This window comes from Netta rufina, assembly GCF_964035555.1.
Source record: "Netta rufina genome assembly, chromosome: 1".
NCBI classification, from domain to species: Eukaryota; Metazoa; Chordata; class Aves; order Anseriformes; family Anatidae; genus Netta; species Netta rufina.
Window position 1 is genome coordinate 122,509,880 of NC_140123.1, and position 24,285 is coordinate 122,534,164.

General features: G+C 46.9%; 1 protein-coding gene across 3 annotated transcripts in view; it reads right to left on the reverse strand.

Moving 5' to 3' along the window:
• Nucleotides 1-5,758: 5,758 nt before the first annotated feature.
• Nucleotides 5,759-24,285, reverse strand: part of GSK3B (glycogen synthase kinase 3 beta) — a 130,993-nt gene continuing 112,466 nt past the window's right edge. The window contains exons 9-12 of one of the 3 annotated variants that reach the window (XM_084304206.1): nt 23,138-23,176; nt 20,550-20,736; nt 14,890-14,988; nt 5,759-10,141 (exon numbers count right to left, since the gene is read on the reverse strand). In XM_084304206.1, the coding sequence (XP_084160332.1) occupies nt 10,074-10,141; nt 14,890-14,988; nt 20,550-20,736; nt 23,138-23,176 (393 nt within the window). In that variant the 3' untranslated portion in view covers nt 5,759-10,073. Of the gene's footprint in view, nt 10,142-14,889; nt 14,989-20,546; nt 20,737-23,137; nt 23,177-24,285 lie in introns of all 3 variants that reach the window. The other 2 variants (XM_084304205.1, XM_084304204.1) reach the window with 2 other exon arrangements.

Sequence of the window (24,285 nt, forward strand, 5' to 3'; positions counted from 1 at the left end):
TTCCTGCCACAGGCCAACAGAGATCTGCACCTGAGCTTTTGATGGTATTTCCTTTTATCAATCATGTGAAATGAAAAAATATTCCAGCAGTGGGAAATTTTGCATTGAGACCGAACAGGGAGTCTTTTCTCAAGCCTGTCCCACTGATTTCCTTAGTGGAGTAAAGCAAAGAGTGGCTTGCTGTGTGAGCACCACTATTAATAAGCATTGTGGTTGAATGAAAACCGTCCTTGACGAGCTACTAATGGGGGTCAGGTCTTGCATCATCCTCTCACATAGATCCTCACATAAAGAAAAGGTGCTCCTGCCCTCTGTAGAGTGGTTCCTGCCAACCAGGCAGTGTCTGTCACTAATAACCAAAGCCAGGTGACAGCAAAATGACACTGGGGCTGGTGTACGTTGGTGAAGGACCCATTAGCCAGCTCTTACGGCTTCTTCAAAGATTTTGCTCTTTGGGCTGACCTCTTTTTGCTTTTTTGAGAACAATTCTGGAAAGAATCTGATTTCTTAGAGCCGCCTTAGTCACTCTGCCTTTCCGTCTCCAGGGGGCTGTGCAGAGAGGATGCTGGCTTTGCCTTGTTTGCAAGCACGGGGGTGCTCCAGCTCAGGATGTCAGAAACCAGCAGGCTGCAGACAAGCGCAGTGCATCTGATCAGAGAGCTGTCAGGGGCTTGCTCAGCTCTCAGGCACTCACCTGTCAAAACTCCTCAGGTCTGTGGGTTTAGCATCTCAAAGGTACATTTACGCCAATACCAGCATCAGACGTGCCAGGTTTTGGAGGGGCAGGCGTAGCCACGGCTAAACACCCAAAATGCTTACTCACTGGTGCTCTGGCTACAACTCCTGCAATAAATAGCAGCGTTAGCTCTCAATGCTAATGTGATAATGGGCTGATATCTGTGTCCTTCCATCATTTCCCTGAAACCGATAGCCCTGTATTCCACTGAGCTGTACATGAGAACTGGGGAGAGGAAGCAGAGCTGCTCCATGAAACCATTGCTGGGCTCTTGGTCACCAAACCAGGGGCACTGGGGGACCGGTGGGGGCAGGCAGCCTCTGTAAACGTTACAAAACCCAGCAGGAGTCGGAGCTGGGAGGTGAGTTTTGGTTAGGACTCTACGAGGATGAGCCTGGTAGGTTGGGGGATTTGGGAAAATGCCTCCGGCACGCCTCGCTCGTCGCTAGAAGTGAAGGTAGCAAATGCAGCAACATAAAAAGAAACTCTCCACGGCGTGGGAGGAGAAGCTGTGTAGGGTACTGGCTCTTTTGCCTCAGGCCACCTTGGACAAATTTAGCCTGGTTGAAAGAGAGGGGATAACATGAATCACAAGATCCAGTGTAATAAGAGAGACATGGAAAACTTGATGCAGCAAAAGAGTAGAACAGGAAGACCAATCCAGTGAAGCATTTACTGTATTCCTGAGGTTGCGTGTAGAAATAAATATCCTCCCGGTGGCTCAGTGCGCCGTCTGACGTGGTTTGAAAAAGAGAAGAAGCATTCTAACAGGTGTGGGAACGAACGTGGGCTGCAGCGTCCCGGTCTTCTCCAGGGAGACAGCCCTCTGCCCGCCAGCGAGGGGGCAGGGGACTCAGGGTGCTATGCAGGGGCTGAGCTATAAATGTCTTGGCTCCTGTTAGGAGTTAAGGGGCGCTGCCAGGCTGAAGCCATCTCTTCCACATGACATCGCGTTGCATACAGACCACAGGCCGTGGCAGGGTTCCTGCGGGAAGCTGCTTTTCAATGGTCATGTGCGGGCTTTTTCGGGCTTCGCAGAATGTGCTCGGAGGAGGAAAACGAGCACAGCCAGAGGGAGCTGGGATCGTAAATCAGCAGCACAAGAATGCACTATTCCCTCCTAGCAGGAACCAGAACTACCCCGGGGAGGAGCCCGGATCCGAACCAAACACAGCAGATGCCTCCAGGGCTGCAGAAATAAAGTGGAAACACTGGGGGAATTCTCCTCGTCCTGCTTTCCCTTCACCAGCTGCCCACCGGGAGCCGGCCTCTCTGCGTCCCAACAGGTGTGGGAGCCCAGCTGGACCGAGCTCACGGGCACTGAGAATGGCTAAAAATCGGGCTTTTTGGAGTAAAATGCAGATAGGCTCAGGAGTTCCCTGCTGATACAGCTCTTGCCATGTGGAAAGAGGAGATCCTTTTGCAGTAACTACAGTTCTGAGCAGCAAAAAGGACTATCGGTAGGATAACGTGAAGCCAGCATACCTTATCCCCCAGACACGTATTCTCTCTTCATTTTTGTCAACGTAAAAACACAACAAACCCCTGCTCCTCTCTCTCTCCTGCCTCCCTTAAAAGCCACACGACCATCACAAAGTTGCTGCTCTTGAGACCGTGCTCTGAGCGCTGCCGTTTGCTCTGCTCCTGGTCCCACAAGCGCTCAGGCTCTGCCTGCTGCGTTACAGGGCTCAGTTCAGCCCTCTCACAGCCGGCCTTCTGCAAGAAGAGCCCTGGGTCCCTACCTGAGCACTCCACCCCGCCAGGGATGTGGGAACTGTTTTGGCAGGAACTTCCCGGGACGAGGAAGCGCGGGGAGCTCCCTGCCTGCCGCTTGCAGAGCTCGCTGCAGCTGCGCAGCAAGGAGCCGGTGCTGTTGCTCCTGGTGACAACGCCAGCTCCGAGCCCCAACAGCACCGGTGCTCGGAATACAGATGCAGCGAGAGGCTTGAAATGTTTAACCACAGCTTCTGCATCACACAGCCTTCTGCTTTCCTAAATATCCCACTTGGGCAGCATCTTCTCACTCACCGCTTCACCTCCCCAGCATTAGGAAAGCAGCAGCTCCCACAGCACTGGGGAGCTGCATCCGCTCCTCTCTCCTTAACTAGCTGCAGGATCTAACAATGAACCTAACAATGAATCTCTCTCTCTTTTTTTTTTTTTTTTCCCTCCTATGAGTCAGTAATAGCCAGCACTTGTAATTAAAGCCTTTTGCAAAAGCCACGCTGGTCCCTCACCTATTGAATCCGCCAGCCCACGTAATTTTCCAACCTCTGCTCAAACCGTTTCTCATTGCTGTGCAGGCCCCAAATTTGTCACCTCCAGCAGAACCAGCTGCCAGCCACCGACCCGTTCCCATGCTTCATACAAAAATCTTCAGAGGAAAGGAGTGCAGCTTGGATGGTCCAAAGTCCCCCCAGCTTGGAGCCATCTTCATGTCCCAAAACTGAAATCAAACATCAATACCACAAATAACAACGGGGATGCCCTTTGGGTTGCTAGCAAAAATGCCCTCAAACAACCCAGGTTTTCCCGTGTCCTGAGCACTGTCGCCTGGCAAGGGATTTGGCCACACGTACAAGGCACTGAAGGGAAAAGGAAGGCATGCCAGGATTCAGGCTGTACCACCAGCAGGCTGAAAGCTGCCCCTTCCTGATAACCACCACTGCTGGTGGCCTTGGCTTGGACTTTTAATGTCACCCTCGGTGGTTGGGAGTTTGGTTGATACAGACGGTGCCAATGCACACAGCTTTGGGGTTGGATTAGCTTCTAAAGGGATTTGAGGGCATCATGGCCCACAAGGATGTGGACTTGAACCCATTTTATGGGCAGGTAAACCTGGAGTAAACCTAAAATTAGGTAAAACTAAAATTAGGTAAGCCTAAAATTCCTTTCCAACAAGGAACGGTGAGACAACAACTCTTCCCTGGAAGGCTGCACAGGGCCTGGTCCTCAACACTCAGGTTTTCTATTACTTCTTTTTAAAGGGTGATTGGGAAGAAGCTGTAAAAGTCCCATCGATAACGTTTGCAGGGATTGCAAAGAGCGATGGACAACTGCAGCCCTCCACACGGAAGGGTGAACGCAGCCCTCAGATAAGGGCTCTGCGACGCGAGGCACCAGCTCAGGCAGCTCCACAGTGCTCAAGGACAACCACCCACAGCCCCAAATTACCGAGGGTTGTGACAAACGACAAAATTCAACGCGAACTCACCCAACACGGCTCTGCGGGTCGAACAGCGACGTCCTGGAGATGCGACGGGCCGCCCTCGAGCAGAGCAGCCCCGGTCCCAGCAGCCGATCCCCCGGCGACGCTGTGGGACCGACGACATCCCAGCCTCGTCCCCTGTCCACCCAGAAACCCTCCAGAGCACCAAGGACCACAGAACAGGAGCAGTGCCCCACCACCGTGTCACCCCTTCACCCGAGGTCCCCACGTCACGAAATGACCCGAGGCCGCAGCCGATGGGCGCAGGAGGCCGGGGGGTTCCGGGGGGCTCCGTCGGGGCCGGAGCGCGCTCGCGTCCCAGGAAGAAAGGAAGAGGAGGCTCTGTGCAATATAAATTTGTTTTTATTGAAGCAGCAGTCACATGACCTTGCATCTAGCCTTTAGGATAGCGACAGAATGGATTCGGCCAGGTCAGCCAGCCCAAAAAAAGGATTTTTTATTCTTTTTTTTTTATTATTATTATTTTTTTAACTTTTTTTTTTTTTTTTTTTTTTACTTTTTGCGCTAATAGACATGTCATGTTTAATACATACATTATCCAGTACCGGAAACCCAACTCAGAGATAGCTACGTGCTGATTTGCTGGAGGAACGGTCCACTGGACGTGGTCTTGACAAACTTTACAGATCACCACCAAATAACATTACTAATGGGACCAAATCAAAAATAAAAATAAAAAATACTGAAACGAAAATCAAAACAATGAGTGCAGTATTCAAAGCCAGCAGTTTACACAGGTTCTTAGGTTTGTTATCTATAGGTGGACAGCAAAGGAAGATTGGTTGGTTTGAGTTTGAGTTATCATGTCCCAGGGTTCCTCTCTCCATCAAATCAAACGGCATCAGAGACAACAAGCTGGCACCTCTTGGAAAAATATCATGGAATAACACAGCTCATTTAAGAAAACATGCTTATTTCTTGTGTCTTTATTTTTTTTTTAATTTTTTATTTTTATCATTATTACAAAGATTCAATGTCCACCTATTCTTGCGGAGTGGAAAGAGGTGTGAGGGCAAGGAACAAGGGGCAGAGAAGGAAGAAAGGAGGAGGAAAGAAAGGGGCAAGATTTTGAAATAAAGACCACACACTTTGTAATTTTAAATTTCATTTCCAGGCTAACCTACTTTTTATTTAATGCAAATTACAGTACCAGTTAACTATTTCCGAACCGAGTCACACAGAACAAAACGTATTTACAAGGGGAATGGGGCGGGGGAAATAATAAAACATTAAGCATACTTTCCACAAAAAAAGTTTATATTTAAAATGAAAAAAAAAATCAGTCACAGAGGCATTCAAGTAGTAATAATGTTATACAGGTTTTGCTTTTCCTTTAAATCAAGACAGATTTGCACAAGTGTATGCAATAGTTTGTATACAACCCACAGTCCTTAATATATATATATATATTTTAGATTTCTGTTTTTAAGATGGAAGTGGTCACGCTAATTGGTGTGTACAGGCCCAAGTGATCCATCAGCAACACATTAATGAACGCAAATTTTACAGGCAAGCAAATTATATATATATAAATATATTTTATATATATATATATTAAAAATAAATTGAGAAAGACCAACACAAGGAAGCTACTTTTCTCAAGCTAACCCCTTAGGTACTGTTTTCCTTTCTGGTCGTTTTGCTGTTATTGCAGTGTTGCAAAACGAAGCGAACTATGGACAAAACTGGCTAAAAGCCCCGTGGAAAGACACCGGGACCCCAGGGACACCTTCTCACAGTCTCCGAAAGGTAGACCCCAGACTGAATACTCTACTGTGCTTTTCGGTATTGGCTTTTTTTTTTTTTTTTTTCTCTTTTTTTAATCTTCAGTGGCTGAGGCCCCTCGCACAGGCGAGTCCGTCAGACTGCTTTGCGTCTGCTTTTTCGCAGGGAGCACTGAAAACCTGGGGGAAATTTTTTTTTTTTTTTTTTGTACGCGCTCACCAGCCGCACGCCGCAGGCACCTGCCGCTACGCTTGTTAGGCAAAGCTTTGCTTAAAAAATAACCGGAAAAAGTGATCGGGGATCTTCGATTAGCCAATTTCCTTTTGTAGCTCGGTTTTTGTCCTAGTAAGGTAGGCGAGTTCGGTATTAAGAACAGCAGTGTCTCGGTCGGGCGTCCCACGGGGGACGCCGACCGCCATCAGTTCCGTCTCAGAGACCTACGCAGTCGCGGCGTTGCCAAAGGACAGATCAAGACCACACTTCGTTAAAAAAAAACAAGCCCGAAACAGAAGGAAGTAAGAGTAACAGCTCTGAGCGGACTGTCCAAAACCAACCTGACGTCACTGACCTTCGTGTCACCAGAAAAAGTGCAGCCTCTGCTTCACCGGAATGAACACGAGATGCTTCAAAATAAAACAGCAACCTTTGGTTTGGTAAAAGAGTTAAGTGTTTTCCCATTCAAGACAATCTTTATGTGGAATACTAACAAGGTAGTAAACACAAGCGGACTAGTTTCAGAAACAAGGCCTTCGTGCTGGGCACAAGAAGAAACCGAAGAAGTAATGCTAAATTCATCATCTCACGAAGAAAAAAAAAATAAAAATAAAAACGTGACCGGAGAAGGGGGGCGGGTGGGCGCGGGGAGCCCCCGGGGGGGGGCCGAAGGACCGAGCCTCGCGGAAGCTGCTGCCGCCCAGAAAAAGTTCTGGGCGCAGGACTGGGGACAGACGAGCAAAGCCGAGCTCAGCCGCGAGCCGCTGGGCTACCTCCGGCGGCGAGCGCAGAACGAAACCGGTCGCTGCTAGCAAGGGAAAGGGGGAGGAACGGGGCAGGGCGGGCGACTTGGGAGCATCCAGAGCAAAGCCACGGCTCGAATGAAATGGGAGGGCGGCGATGGTTTTTCCTTTTCGTTCCACTACGGGTCATGGTATCACTGAAACCTTACAGCACTCAAAGAGTTAGAAAGCGGGGAGGGGGTGAGGGGGGGTGGGGGGGAGCGAAGATGCGGCTGTGTGTGGGAGACGTTGTTAATCGAGGAGGGGGGGGGGAAAAAAAGGGAAATAAAATCCAAAAAATCATGGAAGCGAAGGCACTCCAAACTATATAGATACACTATACATCGCTAGAGTTATTGTTACAATAATACAGGCCGGTACCTACTGTACAGAGTTAAAACTATATGGCTTTAAAAAGCTCGTCTACATTTTGTCTGATTATTAAACAGAATCACTGCCCTGAACGGTAACTTTTTGCTCATTAATAACAGTTCCTGGGTCCACATATTTACATACAAAACAATAAAACTCAAAATTTAAAAACAACCAAAAAATAATAATGTACAAGCTTGAATTTGGTGAGGAGCTTTGTGGTTTTTTGTTGTTGTTGTTTTTTTTTCTTTTCTTCTTATTTACAAAAAAAGGTTATTCAAAGACCTGGATCTAACTTGTATAAAAGAGTTCGTGATCCTGCCATGATCCTTGAAAAAAAAAAAAAACCACAGGGGCGCCCCGACCCTCCCCAGCTAACACCCACACAAGACACACAGACGCCTGCACAGTCACAAGATCAGAGAGAAAAGCTCTTCCCTCTCCTCCGCTAGTCTTAAAGGAAGATAAAATGACCAAAAAGAAAATGAAAAAAAAAAAAGAAGAGAGAAAGCCACGATTCCTGGAACAAGCAGCGATTTTTCTTCATCATTTTTGCCTTTTTTTTTTTTTTTCTTTTTTTTTCTCTTTTTTTTTTTTAAAGACGTGGTAATCTACTGCCTCCAAATAACAGCGCCTATGGCCGATGCTTCAGCAGTCTCGCCTACACAGCAGATCCACACACCCTGCCTCTGCCCTACTTCGCGGGTCTCCTGCGCCTATCTGGATCACTGGGTCACAACCAAGCCCCTGAACTTACCTTGCGGGACACTCGCTAGCTGTGCTCTGTCATTAAGCTGCTTCTCAGCCCTTTTCATCACACCCGCGCGCGCGAGGGTTTTGAAAGCCTTCAGCTTTTTTTTTTTTAAATGTCGGTGAGCTGTCTTTTTACAGTCAGCCAGAATTTAACGACAGCTGTTTTAAGGTGTGTATATATATATATACACACACACACGTGGTTTCTGTCCAACAGCAAACTGATGAGGAGCGTAACGTAAGGGCTTTCACGGTAGGCGTTCGCTCGCCTCTTGAAACAGCTCCTCCCTCCCCAAAAAATCCACTGTTTTATCAGGCAGGACGGGGAAGGCAGGGCTTGTTAACAGCTCCAGGGCTGCTAGGAGACAAGTTTCCAAAAAAAAAAAATAATAAAAAATAAAAATGAAATCCCATAGGAACGGGGTAAAATGTACAAGAGGGAAACGCGCCCGGCCGCTGAGCAAAACCCCTGCTGCCCTGCGGTGGCCGAGGTTGCCGAAGCCGCTGCTGCCGGGCCACACAAAGCAGCGACTGCCTCAGGGACCCGCAGGGCTCAGCACCGCCCGTGAGCACCAACCAAGGCGGCTGAGGTTTCTCTGCAGGGAGCGTTAAGGCCCGGGATGGGGTCTCCAAAGCCTCCTCCGTGCCCTGCCCTTCCCGAGGAGTATTGCTTTGACTGGAGGAACAGAGACGCGGACTCAGACAGCACTCAGCCTCGCGGGGAGGAAAGCCCGGCCCCTGGACAGATGGACTAGACCAAGCACTCACCCCATGCTTCAGGCAGACTGATTGGAGATCGGAGACAAAACGAAAAAAAGGAACAGTATTGTATCTATGTATACATGTATATATTTATATAATATATATACACACACACTCATAATGTAGCCAGCTTTCCTACAAGTCAGCAGGTACAAATTACTGTTGATAGCACTCCGATGTGTATTTTATTAATACTCTACCAATGTAAAAACATAATGGCAATGTGGCAACGCGCATCAATAAATAGAGATCAAAAAAGCAAGAGGTTAAAAAGATGAAATTTAAATACAGATTCTAGCTGTGGATTTAAAATCAGAGCTACCGTAGCATGTGGCATCCTGCAAGTTAAAGCTGCAGTTAAAAAATATTACAAAATAAACCAGTAGACTGTTACAGTTCACATTATAAACCCTGGTGTCCTTTTCCTGCACGCACCTCGGGGAAAGGGAAGCCTGTCCGAATTGAGAGACTTGGAAAAAAAAAAAACACGCTTTTCACAGTGGCCACTTTTCCAAAGAGTCCCTTGCCACCCCGGGCTGGGCGCCCTCGTTCCCCTCTTCGGAGGGCTTTGCTTGCCCGCTCCTCCCTGCCCAAACGCGAGCCGAGCCGCCGCAGCAAAGCCAAGCGCTTGCGTTGGCGCCATGTGTGTGTATTATATTATATATAACCCGCCCGGCAACGAAGCTGCGGGCGTCCTCGTTGCCAGCACTGCTTTTTTTTTTTTAAAAAAAGGAAAAAAGTCTGCCACTAGCAGTTCAAAAGCCGTAGACACGCGGTAAACCCTCCCCACCCCGTCCCCCCCCTAGGCAACCTATTTCCTACCGCGCTGCCCGCGCCCCACGCCGAGCCGAGCCGAGCTGGGCTGGGGGCAGCTCTTCGGCCAGCCCGGGACATGGATTCGGCTGAGACGAAACGCTGAGCTCTGTTGAATGACCCCTGCTAAGCTCCCGACCAAATTCAAGCTGTGCACTACATCAAAGTCCGAAACTTCACTTAAAAAGAAAAAAAAAAAAAAAGAGGTTAAAAAAAAAAAAAAAAAAAAAAGAACTTCAGCAGAGAATGAGGTTTGGGGGGTTCTTTTGTTTTGTTTTTTGTTTTGTTTTGTTTTTTCCTTCTTTCCGTTGTGGGGGAGGGCATGAGGCAAGAGTCCTGGTTCTGAAGTACACAACAGCAAACTTCCAACATGAAGAGATTGTCGAGGGGAGAGATATTGGTGTGTTGTATTGCTCCGCTTTCCCTCCTCCCCCCACCTAGTCCCCTGCCCCGGACACCCTGCAGAGTGAGAATACAATGAAACTGGTTTGTATTTATAGATATTTTACAAGGTTAAATAAGAACAACAATAATAATAATAAAAAATTGAACACTAAAATGAACAGGTTGGTTGGTTGGTTGTTTTTTTTTCCTCTTTTTAATTTTCTTTCCAAATGTGACCAGTGTTGCTGAGCAAGACTCAAATTACTGGTGATTTTTCCTGTGCAGCTGGCTGCTTGGTACCGGTTCAGGTGGAGTTGGAGGCTGATGCTGTAGCTACACTATTGGTCTGAACTCGTTCTCCTGCATTAACATCTGCGAATGACAGGCAAGGGGAAGGAAGGAAAGAAAGAACAACCAGGATTACCTCCACAGCACAGACATCAGGAACAACAGCTACGACATTTGCCGCACGGGGAAACCCCCAACGCCCACCACCGTGCTCTTTGGGTATGGTGCTCTCCTGACGGAGCCGTTTGCTCTGGGGAGAGGGAAGGAGGGCGACCTTTTGGCAGGAGAAAGCTGATTTCGACAGCTGAGGGCTGCAAACACCAGGAGGGATTTAGCAGGAGGGATGCAACCTGGCCCAGGGAGAGATCGCCCATCTTGCGCCCTGGTAGGTTTAGACAAGCAAAAGGCGCTGTTATGGGATCAGGTCCCTGCGGTGAATAACCTCCAGCTCCTCTTCTCTGCGAGGGCCGGAGCTCCACGCAGAGACAGGTCGCAGGGCCACGGGCACGTGGGACAAGGGCATCCCAAAAAACACAGGGTGTGCAAAGGAACACCACAAGGGAATGCACTGGGTTTTCAGGTGCCACTCCGGAGGGAAAAATGGAGTTGCTTCAGGCTGGAACAAAGGGTTAATTAACGGAGAGTCTTCATTAATAACACGCAAAGGCCCCTGTTTTAGGACACTCCAACTAACTGGGGCAGGCTTGGAGTAAGGCTGGAAACGGAGTAAAGTAAGAGCCGTGCTGCCAATAAACACACTAACACACTGGGAACAGCAGAACAGCTGGGTGGCCAATTAACCTCATGCATTTGGTGTTTTCTCCAAAAAAAAAAATAAAAACTTCCTGAACATTAGAAGAATTTATACGGGAAAAATGTACTGGCTTCATCTGGAGCCATCCTATATAGTACCTGATCAGCACAGTCACAAAGAGGAAAACGAATGAATAAACACACAAAATAGTTGCCACAATAAATACAGGGCTGGAAAAAGGCATTAAGTGAGGCTTTCTAAGAGACAGCGCCGTGCATTTCTCCCAGTTAATGTAAGAGAGGTTAACTGCAAAGCCATCAATACCGCAAGAAGAAAAAATGACTTCTTGTCTCAGCACAGGAGAGGGCAGGCTGGGCAAGCAGTGCATTTGAAAGACAGGGGGAAAAGGGCTCCTGAAAGGAAAGCACAGATTTACCAAGCTCGGACTCAAGGACGGTAGGACTAGCATAAAAAATAGGGAAGATAAAATGAAACTGGGGGCGGTGGGGTGCCTTAATACTTCTCCAGCAGAGAAGAGCTCACAAGGCAACGTAGCTGGGCAATGCCCTACGTTCACCTGTTAATTTGACCCAGCCACATTGCCCTGACCATAGCTGGAAGTGCAGCCATGAGCAACAGGCAAGGAGGTGAGTGAGAGCCCAGAGATGGGCAGCACCAGCTGAGTGACAACTCAAGAAGACTGCAGCAAAAAAGGGCCATCAAAAAAGACAAAAAACAAAGCTCACGAAGTTGCTTTAGCTGCAACACGGTGACAGTGGCAGTGTTAGCTGGAAAATTAACCTCACACGGGAGAGGTGTCCTCCTAGGTGGGGGATTACTCTGGAGGAGCAGCTCCCAAGCCACGCACGCACGCAGGCTGATGGTGACCACAGAAATCAGAAGTGACCCAGCCAGACAGCTAATGGCTTCCCCACTTTAAACTGTGCCTGCTGTAGATTAACTTTCAGGTACAGATAAACTCTAGCTAAGGCAACATCTGCTGTGCCTGATGTGCACAGTCCAGCTGGGGTCTGCACTGTTGGCAGAGAGGATTTCTCCGCGAAAAAGTGCGTGTACATCATTTGCTGAAACCACTCGTACCTTTTGATCTCCTACTCCTGAAGACAGCAGGGGCTGGAATCATTCCCCTTACACTGCTACTAACCAGAGATAAAGAAAGAGGAGGGGATGGAGCTGCTCCATGTAACACATGTGACTTATGCTCCTTTCCTATCATCACTCCGAAGGGGGAGTTCCTGAGATACACACACACCAGATGGGATGAGGAAATAGGGTGATGCAGCCCAGGCCCGTTTACGGGGGGCTATTCACAACAGTGTGCAACCGTCCTAGGCTGCACAAGCTGCTCAAGGCTGTGCTAGCTCCAAACCTGCAGGAAAACACAGCATTTTGACGTTCCCACTTGTTCTGTGACTCTGCATTGATGGGGCATTGAGGGAACAGACAGGGGCTTGGCTCAGTGGCTCTCTGCTGGAGCGCTGAGTGCAACTGGAGGGTCTCTGGGCATTCAGTTACTCCTCGTCACCATGAGGAACTGGCACTCGGGCATGAGAGAAGAAAATCTGGGCCTTCAGGAACACTGCTAAAACATCAGCTTTGCTAGGCAGCTGCCTGTGCCACCAACGAGGCTGTGCTTTCTGCTACGGGGCAGATGCGTACAGCAGGAAATCACATTAGGGCTCAAATACCCATTTCTAAAACTTCTTACAAACAACGGGAAGAAGCCATCTCTCATCAGAGTATTCTCCTTCGATTCAGCTTTTCTCTTTGAGTAATCTCTCTGCGTTCTCAGAGGGTACGTGGTGCTCCTTAAAAAACACCCAGAAAGGAACTAAGGGGCTGTAGGTTCAAAGAGACACCAACGCAGTGACAGAAAGCCCATTAACACTAACGAGGGCATTAGCTGATTGGATTTGTAGTGCTGACAGGCTGTGCTGCCCTCTGCAAAGACAGAGAAACAAAACTACAAGCAGTTTTGGAGTAAGGCAAGAGAGGAGACAAGTGGAAGTAGGAGACAGGCCCACTTTTCCTGCAGTGTCCATGGATGTAGGAATCCAGGGCTCGGCACAAAACGTGAAGCCTGGTGAGCCTGAAATGCACCAGCTGTACTCCTGTAAGTGTCTGCTATGGATGCATCCCTACGTAGAGCTTACAGAAGCCTCTGAAAATCGCCTGCCCCTCTTCTCCTGCCAAAGGAATTTAAAATTTCCAGAATCCCTTCAATAGGAACACCATGTACTTCCCAAACCTTATTTTACCGGAGTGCCGTGGGCTTTTTCAACTGCCCCACACTGGCAGGTGACACCAGCTCGAATCTGTTTTGTAGCTGGGAGTTCAGGCACCCCATCTCGTTTGGGATTACACGGGATCATCACAGCGGGATGCCCAACACGACAACCCCTAGCACTGCCTAACAGCCAAGTTCCCTTAGTACAGGGAGTCCAGCTTTGTGCCTCAAGAGAAGGGGAAACCTACAACAAATACATTTTTCACACTAAAAATTACCTGCAATATTTCCCCTGCACTTAACATCACGATCCCGGGATTGCTGGTGTCTACTGAAATCACCGCTGTGCATCTATCAGTTAACAAATATTGCCCATTTTGGGTAACTTTCAAAAATGCAGACCTGGGACATGTTGGTTGGCAAAGGGGCTTGTACTGCCTGGCTTAATATAATCTCAGACAGATTAATGTAATCTCAGACAGGAGAAGCAGAAGCACAAAGCTGAAAGTTGCCCAATACTTAAGTCTGTATTTTCTTTCCAAGCTGTGTTTTGGTTTGGAACTAGGAGGAAGATGCTCTATCCCAACTCAGCGCAGTGCTTGTGAGCAGGGGGCTTACAAATGCTGATGCCATGAAGGTGTTTTTAGTTGTTTTTGTTCTCATTTAGTATACTTCACATTTAGGACACTTCTAGGATTCAGCCTCACGTATTCTTCCCCTACTGTGTACTTGGGGGGAAGCAGTGGGTGAAAACAGACCTTGCCTTAACCCAGCTCACTCCTTAAGCCTGTTGCACCTTGGCAGGGCTCCTTAGCAAGGCATCCAAGTGACATTAAGTGAAGGCATTTTTCAGAAGGGCTTAAAGTCACGCTCCACGTTTGCATTTCGTAGTCTTTCAATCACTTTTACTCCTTTAATCTTTTTCTCCCCTCACTCGTTGAGCAACAGATGCGCAAAAAAAGGGAAACAGAGAACACTGCCAAGTGCATGAAACAAACACGCTAAATTTTAAAATAGCCAATTTGCCTCCTCCTAATTCAGAGCATATAAATTGGGCGGGCTGAATCTTTTCCCTCCTGATGTTACGTTTTCGGAGAGCAGCCTTATCTTTCAAGCCAGTTCTGTCTGTCTGTCCCCGAGTATAAAAGTGCTTTCTGTACAGCAGTGGCTGGACAAAGCACATTGGAGTTGAAGGAACTGGCACATCGACCCGAAACCATTTTCCTGTGCAACTGAGTGAGCGCCCTGCACCTCAGAAGGGGTCACAGAGATGGGACTGATGTGGGATCCGCACGCGAGCACACCCCTGTTAGAGTCTGCCCCTGGTTGCACAAGCCCTGATAGCCTGTTGGCAGTGCTGACTCAGGGCTGACTCAGAGTGCCACGCATGAATCACGGCTGCCACATCCTGCAGCACCTGGGATCTGCTTCGGGAGCCTCCCAGCTGATATTACAAGGCTTTCAAGCTTTCGCTGGGAACATAACACAACATGGAGTGGCTCGGGCCAACAGCAAGCTTTTAAAGGGCTTCAGACAGAAACATGAGAGTGAGCGAGAGAGACAAAGGAGAAATTCTCTCACTGCTGGCCAAAACCCAAAACGCCCGAAGATGACACAAGCAAAGTCACTAAGAAGCAACTGCAGCTACTCAGATCAGGCAGTGAACAAGCTGACCAACCTCCCTAACACGGCTTTGGGGTTGGATTTTGGGTTAGTGGCCCCAGCAGGGCACCTGCAGAGACCGAGGGGGCGGTGAGGCTGGAAGGAGCCCTCCCCACGAGGAAGGTGCCTGTGGGGAGCGAGGGCGGGGAGGCGGGCGCACGTTCTCACCTGAGGCTGCTGTAGCGTTTGTAGGGGTTGAAGCTGCTGCTTGGTTCCGAGCATGAGCAGGGATGAGGATCGAAGCCAGAGATGGGTTACTTGACAGTTCTGGAGGGGAGGTGGAACAAAGAGAGTTAGCTCATCCTACAGAAAGGGCCCCGCATGCAGGCGCAGCCCCTCGAGGCTCCCCCCCAGACCAGCAACCTCGGGCAAAACGCGTGCTGCCCTTACAGCCCGAGGTCACGTCACGTTTTGCTCCTCTGCTGAGCACGGCCACATCCAGCAGGCAGCCTCCAGAGCAAGACTGACAGGACTGCAAGTGGTGACCCAAGGGAATGATTTCCTAGGGAAAGAGCGTGGCTCGGGAGTTAGCAAAGAACTGATGGAGCCTGTTGCGTTTCAGCAGCCTGGGTTCCCTTCGTAAACCCACTTGCAATCAGGCTGAAGGGGAAGGCTGGTAACGGTGGCGCTGCTTTGGGCACTGGTTCAGCAAGCAGGCAGCTGTCACAGTTGCTCCAAGAGCTTCAAGGGCTCAGTTCTTTGGCTCCCTCGAGCTTCGCTTCTCAAGGACCTGGAAACCTAAGACCAAGCTCACAGCGGTCTCCTTGAGCGAGGCCGAGGAGGGCTGACATCTCCTTTAAAAGCACGGGGAAAGGCAAAGGGCTGCCGGGTAATTTAAATGGGCAGCAAAATGACACGACCCTGCTTTCTGAAGATGTTAAACCAAGGAAAAAAACAGTTTTTAGGGTTTTTAGGGTCCAAATCTAACCCAGCTTTGGTGTGCATCAGGATGAGAACCAGGCCTCTGAAAGCCCCAACCGTGGGAGGATGCGGGGCAAGGCGGTGCCAGCAGCTGACAATCTGCTGGCGCCCGTTCAGGAGTCTCACAGGAGGTGGGAGCGAGCCAGGACAAGACAGGTCCTGTTTGCCTCAGGAACGGGAGCGACTAAATCTTGAGAAAGCAGCATCCGGCGGAAAGGATGCCAGCAGTCACCTCAAGGAAGGATGACTGATGCTTTCTGAAGCTCCCAGAGGTCAGCTGGAGGAGAAACGGGGCTAGGCAGCTTTTAAATAACGCCTCCAGATAGCAGGGGCTGTACAGAAACCAGTCCAGATCACTCTGTGGGTTCGGTGAGGTGGTTTTGTACACAACAATAAATTACCTGAGTTCCTTTTTAGGAGCCTATTGCTTTTCCTTAACAAAAGCTTTAAATTTAGGGCCTAAAAGGACAGGTAGTATATTTGACTTTTTTTTTTTTCTCCTTTACGTTAATTTACTGCTGCAAAGGCAAGGTGCAGAAGACTCTCACCTGCTTACAAGCTTCTTATTAACACCTATTTTGAGACTGAATTTAAGCACTTATGAACATGAATTGCCATCCAGAACCAAACAATAATATAATAGAATATTCTGAATATAATATAATAAAATATAGAATATAATATAATATTCTGAATAATATAATTCAGAATTCCTAAGCCTCCATTTAATGGAAAAATAAACTGACCAAGCATGAATCCTCCAAATTAAAAGCTGAACACGAGTGATAAACCTATACCTTAATACTATCGTGGCCATTAGCTATGCTGTGGAAGAAAATATTGCTGCTTTAGGATTTTCTCCAAAGCTTTTTCTCCAATCTGTTGTTCCAGGGAGTCTGCCGTTCACCTCACTCTTTTTAAAGTTTTTGTTACCCACTCATTCTCTCCTGCCCATCGCTGGCAATAACATGGGACTAAGACCCAAATGAAAGCTGAGCTGAAACATCAAGGAAACCAAAAGCCATTTGCTACCTCAAGGATGCGGCTACCCTCTGACAGCATCCCTGCAGCCAGATTACCAGGGCCAAAGAGCCAGCTGATGGGACAAAAATACCGCTGCAATGGCACTTGGATCCCACTCTGACTGCTCCCATACTTGCACGTGATAAGGTCAGAATTCCTCCTTTCACAGCACCAATTATGGAGAATATACTGGTTTTTGTTATTTTTAAGGCAAGCATAAGTGTTTTTCTGAAGCTACCATGAAGAATTCACATAGAGACTAAATGGCTGATGTTCCCTTCTTCAGAAACCTCACTTTATCTTAATTGGCACGAAGCTGCCCAAGCTCACCATGCTCCGAACATCTTGGTACTTCGCTTAGAGCAGCAGCTTGCCAATCCAGACGAGAACTAATCATCAAACTGAGTAGTGATCCCAAGTCATTTAAGAGTCAGTTCTGGTTCACATCAGCTGGGGGAACACCTCTGGCTTTCTCCTGATCAAATCGTGCCATTTGCAGCCAGTGTGCATCTCCAATAAGGAGCTCCAATGAAAATGGCCAGTTTTACCAAAACACCGGGTTACCTTCATTTCCCAAACACGACCAAATGCTTTGTGTTGGGAAATAACAATGCTGAAAAAGAGCACTGAACTAAGTTTGGTATGTCAGTACTCCCAGAATGCCTTGAAAAAATTAGTCTTATTTCATTTACTTTGTCACAATAACAAACTTTCCACGTTACTGAAGTTATTCCACTAGTTTCTCTTCAAACCAGAGGAGTGCTGGAATCAGCACAGGCTTCATATTCTTTTCTTCACTGCTCCCTCAACATGCCCTGGGCAGAAATACTGTCTAAAAAAAAAAAGATCAAACTAAAAAAAAAAAAACCTAGATGACACTCCAGTAGTCACACTAAGGATTTTTGGTCACATTGAAGCAGTACGGATAGAAACGGAATGTGTTTTTTTTTTTTTGTTTTGTTTTGTTTCTTAAACTTCAAAAGAAAGGTCAGAAGCCAGCCCCGTTTTCTCTGATTAAAAACCCACTCTAGCATCAACTATTTGTCATCAAGAAGCAATTATAACCATTCCTAAGTGCTGAATCACAGGCGAATTTTACAATTTTCAATGGCTAACACGGAGCAATGGTAGCACTTGTGATCCAGCACAATCACTGACGTGTTGTAAGAAGTTTATTACAATGAAGTAATTTTACAGATTGCTTGAAAATTCAGCTTCTAAGAGAAAAAAAAAAAAAAGTTTTCTGTGCTTTCTGTCTTGCAGGTCTAAGAGTCTCTGAACTGCAGCGCTGTGGCTACTAGATATACCTCCTTGGACAAAAATAACTTTTTCAAACTCTGATTAGCACAAAGCATTTCTTTAAATACTAAAAAAAAAAAAGATATAGCCAAGACAGTATGAATGATCAGATCAAGTTCTCTTCAGCAGCTCTCATCTACAAAGTAAAGTAAGCATCTACGTGCCCCAGAACTACTGCTGGCAGCCAAAGACCACGATCTCTATCTCCCATAAACTCTCAAAGTGTTTTTATTTCTAGATCAGCAGATTTAGTATGACGCCTGGCTTCTTTCTGAAAATCAATTCATGACGGTAATGATCAGATCTATGTAATTTCCAACAGTTTTGCCTTCGAGCAGCTACCTCCTACTCCACGGGCTGCAGTCAACTGGCTATAGCCAAAGGAAACACTTCTTCTAAAATTTAATATCGTCTGTTGAAAACGAACGCTCTCCAAAACAAAAGGATGTCTTTCATTACTTTCTCAGCAACCACAGCTGACTTAACATGCGTTATCATCACATCTGATTTCCAGCGACCTGCTCTGTTTCCCAGATGTGATTCCTGCTCTGCATTAGCCACTTTGATGGGGTCTTTGCGCAGTCTGGCCGAGGACGTCACAGCGGTCACAGGAGGAGCAGAAGCCCCTCAAATACCTTGAGGTCAGAGTCAGGACTGCTGCTACACGAGACTTATTACTTACAAAGGTCTTAAAATCACTGAGCTAAGCTATTTATTTATACTTAAAATTCTGGTTAGCTTTTTTTGGCTGGTGACCTGCAACACAGCTCATGTGGAAGCGCATTAATGACCAGCCTCTGTCCTGGATTCTCTTTCCAGATGCTAAAACTGGTACCTGCCGATGACATAAACCTGCTTTTTTGAATCTTAAGGCCCTCACTCTGTTGGAAGCAATTTCTCTTTCCATTCCCGTGAGTCACTGTGCAAAGGGAGAACACATCAGCTCTCTAGGATGGCAAATAAGGAGCTATAAATTTGCTTGAGGATTAGCTTACCCAGCAGCTCCCACTTTGCCTGGGGGATACCAGGGACAAATTCCCAATATATACATTTATTTTTTCCCTGAGGATTTTTGAAGGACTGGCTACAGAGCTTTCCGAGCCTTTTTTAAATTCTTGTTTTAATTATGTTAAGATTGGGCCCATCTACTGCATGAAGATAGAATTAATAATGAATACTTTTAGAAAGAACAAAGGCAAAGCTCTATTGAGACACTGGGATCAAAACTATCTTTGTGACTGACTATGGCCTTGCAGTGGAAAGAAAACACAGTTCATGAATACTTTCACGTGGAAATATCTGTAACAACCCCCAGATTCTCAGCAACAGATGCAGTAGTCAGCGCGGAGGCCAGAGACAGAAGCACAAGCTATTTTCACAGTACTAGCAACACCTGGGCAATGCTGTGAGGCTGCTGATGCTGTGGTGGCAGTCTGCTGACAACACTGGCTGCTCCAATGCTTTCTTCCCTCAAGTGCTAGTAAGGCCCTGTGTGCGTTCATGACACCTAACATCAAAATATTTTAAGGTTTTCAGGCTCTGGAAATGCCTTAGTATATTCAACAGATTTACCTTCTGCACGGAAGCCATTCAAAACAAGCTAAAAGTTCATGTTTGGGCAGGTTTCTGTTTGTTGGTTTGTTATTCTTTTCGATTAAAGGGCTCCACAGGTTCAAGCACAGGGCTCTGTTCCACATTTTGACAGATGGACATCACGTGCACTGAAGAGTTTGAAAAACTGCACTGATGCTAACTGAGCCAAAAGGTGTTTTAGACTTCCAGCAGAAAACGCACACAGATCTGTTCTTGCTCAAAGGGTGAGAACTTGCAACTAATCACTTAACATTCAGAAAAATGCTGCAAAATTAATTACTAGTGTATTTGTATGCCATACTTCTCACATTCTCACCATACTTCTCACATTCTCTGTCTTGGCAGGCAAAACTGTACTATAGGGATATCAGTTTTGTATTTCCAATTTCCATGGAAAAAAATACATGAATGGTTTTAAAATTGTACAGTGGTCTGGGATAAAAAAAGTTGCCTGTTATTTCTGTAGTTACTAATTTACTGAGTCAATGGGATGCCAGATAAACCGTGCAGTACATAAAATCTGGATGGTAAGATCTCTGCATTTATCTCACATCCAGACCTAAAATGGGCTGCAACACTACAAACTCCCCTGCCAAACCTAATACCCATTACTCCTCGGCACAGGGAGGAGTAGCGTTTCAGGTACAAAGGAGCAGGAACATCTCCAAAGTGATAAATTAATCTCCACAGTCCACTGACTGTGATATTTCACGCAAACACATCGGACACTAAATCACAAACATAAACCTTCCTGATGCCTTTGGTCACCCGGACTAAACGTGAATCAGGATCTGAAAGTCCCGTGACCCATTTCTACAAGTCCCTGTCCTCTCTTTCTGAAATGGACGGCTGGCCACACAATCAATTAATATCTTTAGTCCTACTTGGAGACTTTTTTTTTTTTTTTAAACTTTTGAAGGAGCAATGTCTGCACGACAAACGTTTATCAGAGCTTCCTCCTAAAGCAGCGATCTTCAATGCTCACAGGCTACCTTGAGTGGTGAAATTGAAGAGTGCAGGTTTATCTCGCCCATTTGGTAACTTGACGTTTGGGTCCCGTAGTTCATCGAAGAAAGAGTGTGCACAGGCCTCCAGGGGAGTCAGGCGGGCAGTGGGGGTGTACTCCAACAGGCGGCTACATAGCGCAATTGCTTCTGGTGGAGTGCGGGGCCGGAAGACCTGGAAACAAAAACAAAAAAAAAAAAAAAAAAAAAAAAAGAAGCAAGGAGAAACGGGTTGTCTGGGTTTGTTTCTTTTTCTTCGCTGACCAGCAGCAAGCCCGAGCAATTAAACCTCTCATTGCCCAACGCGGTGGAACAAACTTGTGTTTGCACTAATCAACGTCCCTCCAGCGAGGATGGGAAAAATCCAGTTCCTGGGGTTGAGAAAGGGTTAATTGCAAAGCCTTGCGCTCGCTGGGGTGAAGGTGCAATGCCAGCAAGAGAATTCATGAGAGCGCACTCGGAAAAACAACTGGAAGAATGAAGGGGGGAACTCATTCAGAAATCAGGACAAACACACACGGGTGCTATCAGCCATGCACATGGGGTGGAGTGAAGGTGGGGAGAAGGGTACAAATGAGCAGGAGTCACTGAATGTAGAAATTGGATGGGGTCCCGCTACATTTAATTATTATTATTATTAATTTTTTTTTTTTTTTTTGGCTAGTGAATGAAGTCTTGCTAACATGGACTGTTGCAGGCAGCAGGTCAGATTGTTGCTATGGAGGCTGCTGTTCAACTTTGGAGAACAACAAGGAAAGCATGGGTGGGGTGCAGGAAACGTCTAGCTCCAATTTGCAAGTTGCTCCTTCCTTGACCTTATTCTGGCAAGTCATCCCCACAGATTTATTGGGATAATTCTTGCGTATTTGGTACACGTAAGGACAGCTGAAAGCCGTGTCAAGAGAACCAACTGCTACTCTACCAGATTTTTTACCTGGAGTGACTACAAAACAGAGCTCACAGCAGTTCTTCACTGCAGCTTTTTTAGAAAACCTTTCAGGAACAGTTCTACACAACCCTAATCACATCCCCATCTTCCTTTCCCCTTACCTCAAAAGCAAAATATTGGTTAATTATGCACTTGACCTGGACGGCCTCCTCAAGCACTCCTCTCTGGCTGTGTTACGGGTGATGCACAGGCTGGGGAAAAGGCAGCGGGGTGGGTGCGAGCGTTAAGTGTGGGTGCCAGCATTTTCGGGTAAAAACTGAGCTAATCCCAAATGCTTTGGCACCAGGGTAGGCGGACCCAATCCACACAGCACCAAGGAGAAATAAATCAGCGTGTGACTGACTGACTAACTGCAGGCTAGGATCTTGCACAGGCAATCGTAGGTAGCTGTAAACCGAAGCCACCTGTGCTCTAGAGAATGGGAATCGGACACAAGAAAAGCTCTCCAGGGACCAGAGCTGCGTCCCCTGGGTGCTCGGGGGCACCTGGGTGGTTTCCAGAGCACGCTGTGCTCGCTCCTGTGGCTGGGAAGCCCAGCTCACAGAGTCAACAGGTGAAGGAGTGGAGGAGCAGAATTTATTTCTACTGCCAGGCAGTGGCACAGCAAGCCCAAAATACTTAGTGTGAGACCCAGAGGGACAAAAGGAAGGACTTCACCTTAATGCTGACAAACTCTGCCAGCAGCAAAGGCTGCTCGGTGTCAAGGCCTACTGCCTCCACAGCTGGGGTTACAGCCCGTGGTGTGCAGTGGAGGCAAGCACCACTCCCAGTTCACCGCTGACCAGAACAAAACGTAAGACTGTCTCCAATTAAAAAGCCAAAAAAGTCTTTTTTTTTTTTTTTTTTTTAAACCTTGTGGTGAGTAGAGTAAATGAGCGTGTCTTGAGGTAAAACCACAGAACTGAAGCCTGCTGATATTTGCCAGGAGGTAAAACGACTGAGGTCTCCCTCTTGTACCTCCTGGATGGTGTTTTATCAGGCTTGATTTACCACAGCTTGAAACTAAAGCACTTCACCCTTAGCTGTGTTTCACCCTCAGGACAGTTCACTTAGCAGCCACTACACAGATTTAAAACAAAACAAAACAAAAAGATCCCCTACATCAGTTTTCTTTTCTTCGTCTTCCTTAAGGCAAAGACGACAAGCCCCTGTCTTGAGCAAATTAGCGGGCAGGCAGAGCAACAGATCTGCCAGCTCTAAAAGGAGCCTCATTTGTCCACTCTTAAGCTCTTGATGTTAGAGTTGGTGAAACCCTAACAGCCGCTTCCTAAATCCTGCTGAGAAATGCTCTGCCTGCCTTTGGCTCAGCAACCTTGGGGCAGGCGGTTTCTGAGGGCTACCCTCACTGTTTCCGAATGAGGTAGGTGTAAAAAAAAATTATATTTCAAGTCCTCACACAGCTTCCTTTCCCCTGCAAAAAGTGGCGTTTAACACATGACATGAGTTACAGGACTAAGCCTCTCTCCTCTTTACCACCTTGTGTTAAAACGGTCACCTGGCTGCTGCCTCGGGGATGCTCTCTCAAACTCAAATATTCCGGTTCTAGCATTTTTTTCTCCTTTTATTTTTATTTTTATTTTTTTTAAGACTAGGCCTAGTAATTTGAAAAAACGTTTTAAGTACATACCCGTACTCCTGAGGTGAAATGTCCTGTTCCTGACGAGTCCTAAAGATGATAATGCAGTGAAATAATCCAAACAGGGGGAGTCAATCCAAAAGAGAATAGTCCAGCAAGGAAAAATATATCCAATATTATAAGAAATCCACGGTGTGGGGGACATAGAAAATGTTTATACAATTAGAAACTTTAAACATCAGTCTCCATAGCAGCAAGTCCAACTTCACCACAGTGTATGCCAAAAAATTGATTGTGCAATGGTGAGGCATAGTATAGAAACATTTCTCTATTCAATTTATGTTCCAATGCCAGTGCATGTACTAAAAAAATAAAATAAAAAAATCGAAATCAAAACTCTTAACTTGAACTAAAAGGGTAATTGAAATTCCCATCATAAAGAATTTTCAGTCCTGGATACGAATGTCAGAATACGGGGCCAAATTTCTTTTGTCTCCAAAGGTGCATCCCACTCGTAAATCTGTCCCAGAGACACAATGCAAACTTTGTGGTTTTAGTTTTTCCAAAAAAAAAAAAAAAAAAAAAAAGCAAACCAAAAAAAGAAAACAAAAACCAAAAAACCAAACCCCCTAGCAGTTTATAATTGGTGCTGAAGAGAAAATAAAAACTCTGGGCTCTGTGCTGTCAAATTTGGATGCTTTAAATTTGCGTGAGCTACGAGTGCCTCAGGCCGCCGCGGATTATTCTCAGTTTTGGATTGACTTCCCCCACCACTGGGTTTTTGTTTGCTGCCGTGATCTCTTTAGGATTCTTCAGGAACTGGACAAACCATCTCAGGAGTGCGGGTATGGACCGAATTTCGTTCTATGGCGTTTTTTTTTTCCCCCTCCTACCGCCGCACCCCTTTGCTTAGGAAATTTGCCCTCAAATTTCGTCTCCCTCCCCGCCGCCCCCCAAGCTTTTGAATCCCGCCCTAAAAAAATAAAAGCAACCACCCCCCTCTTCTTTTTTTTTTTTTTTTTTTTTTTTTTTAAGCTCTACTGATCCGACACAGTTCCCAACCGGGAAGGCTGCCCAATTTGCCCACCGAGAACTACACCAGAGGCTGCCACCCTCCAGCGGGACACGAGCAGGGGACGGTCACAGGCTCCGCTTGGACGCGCCGCGGTGGGAGGACGGGTGGCAGGACTCCCCCGGGA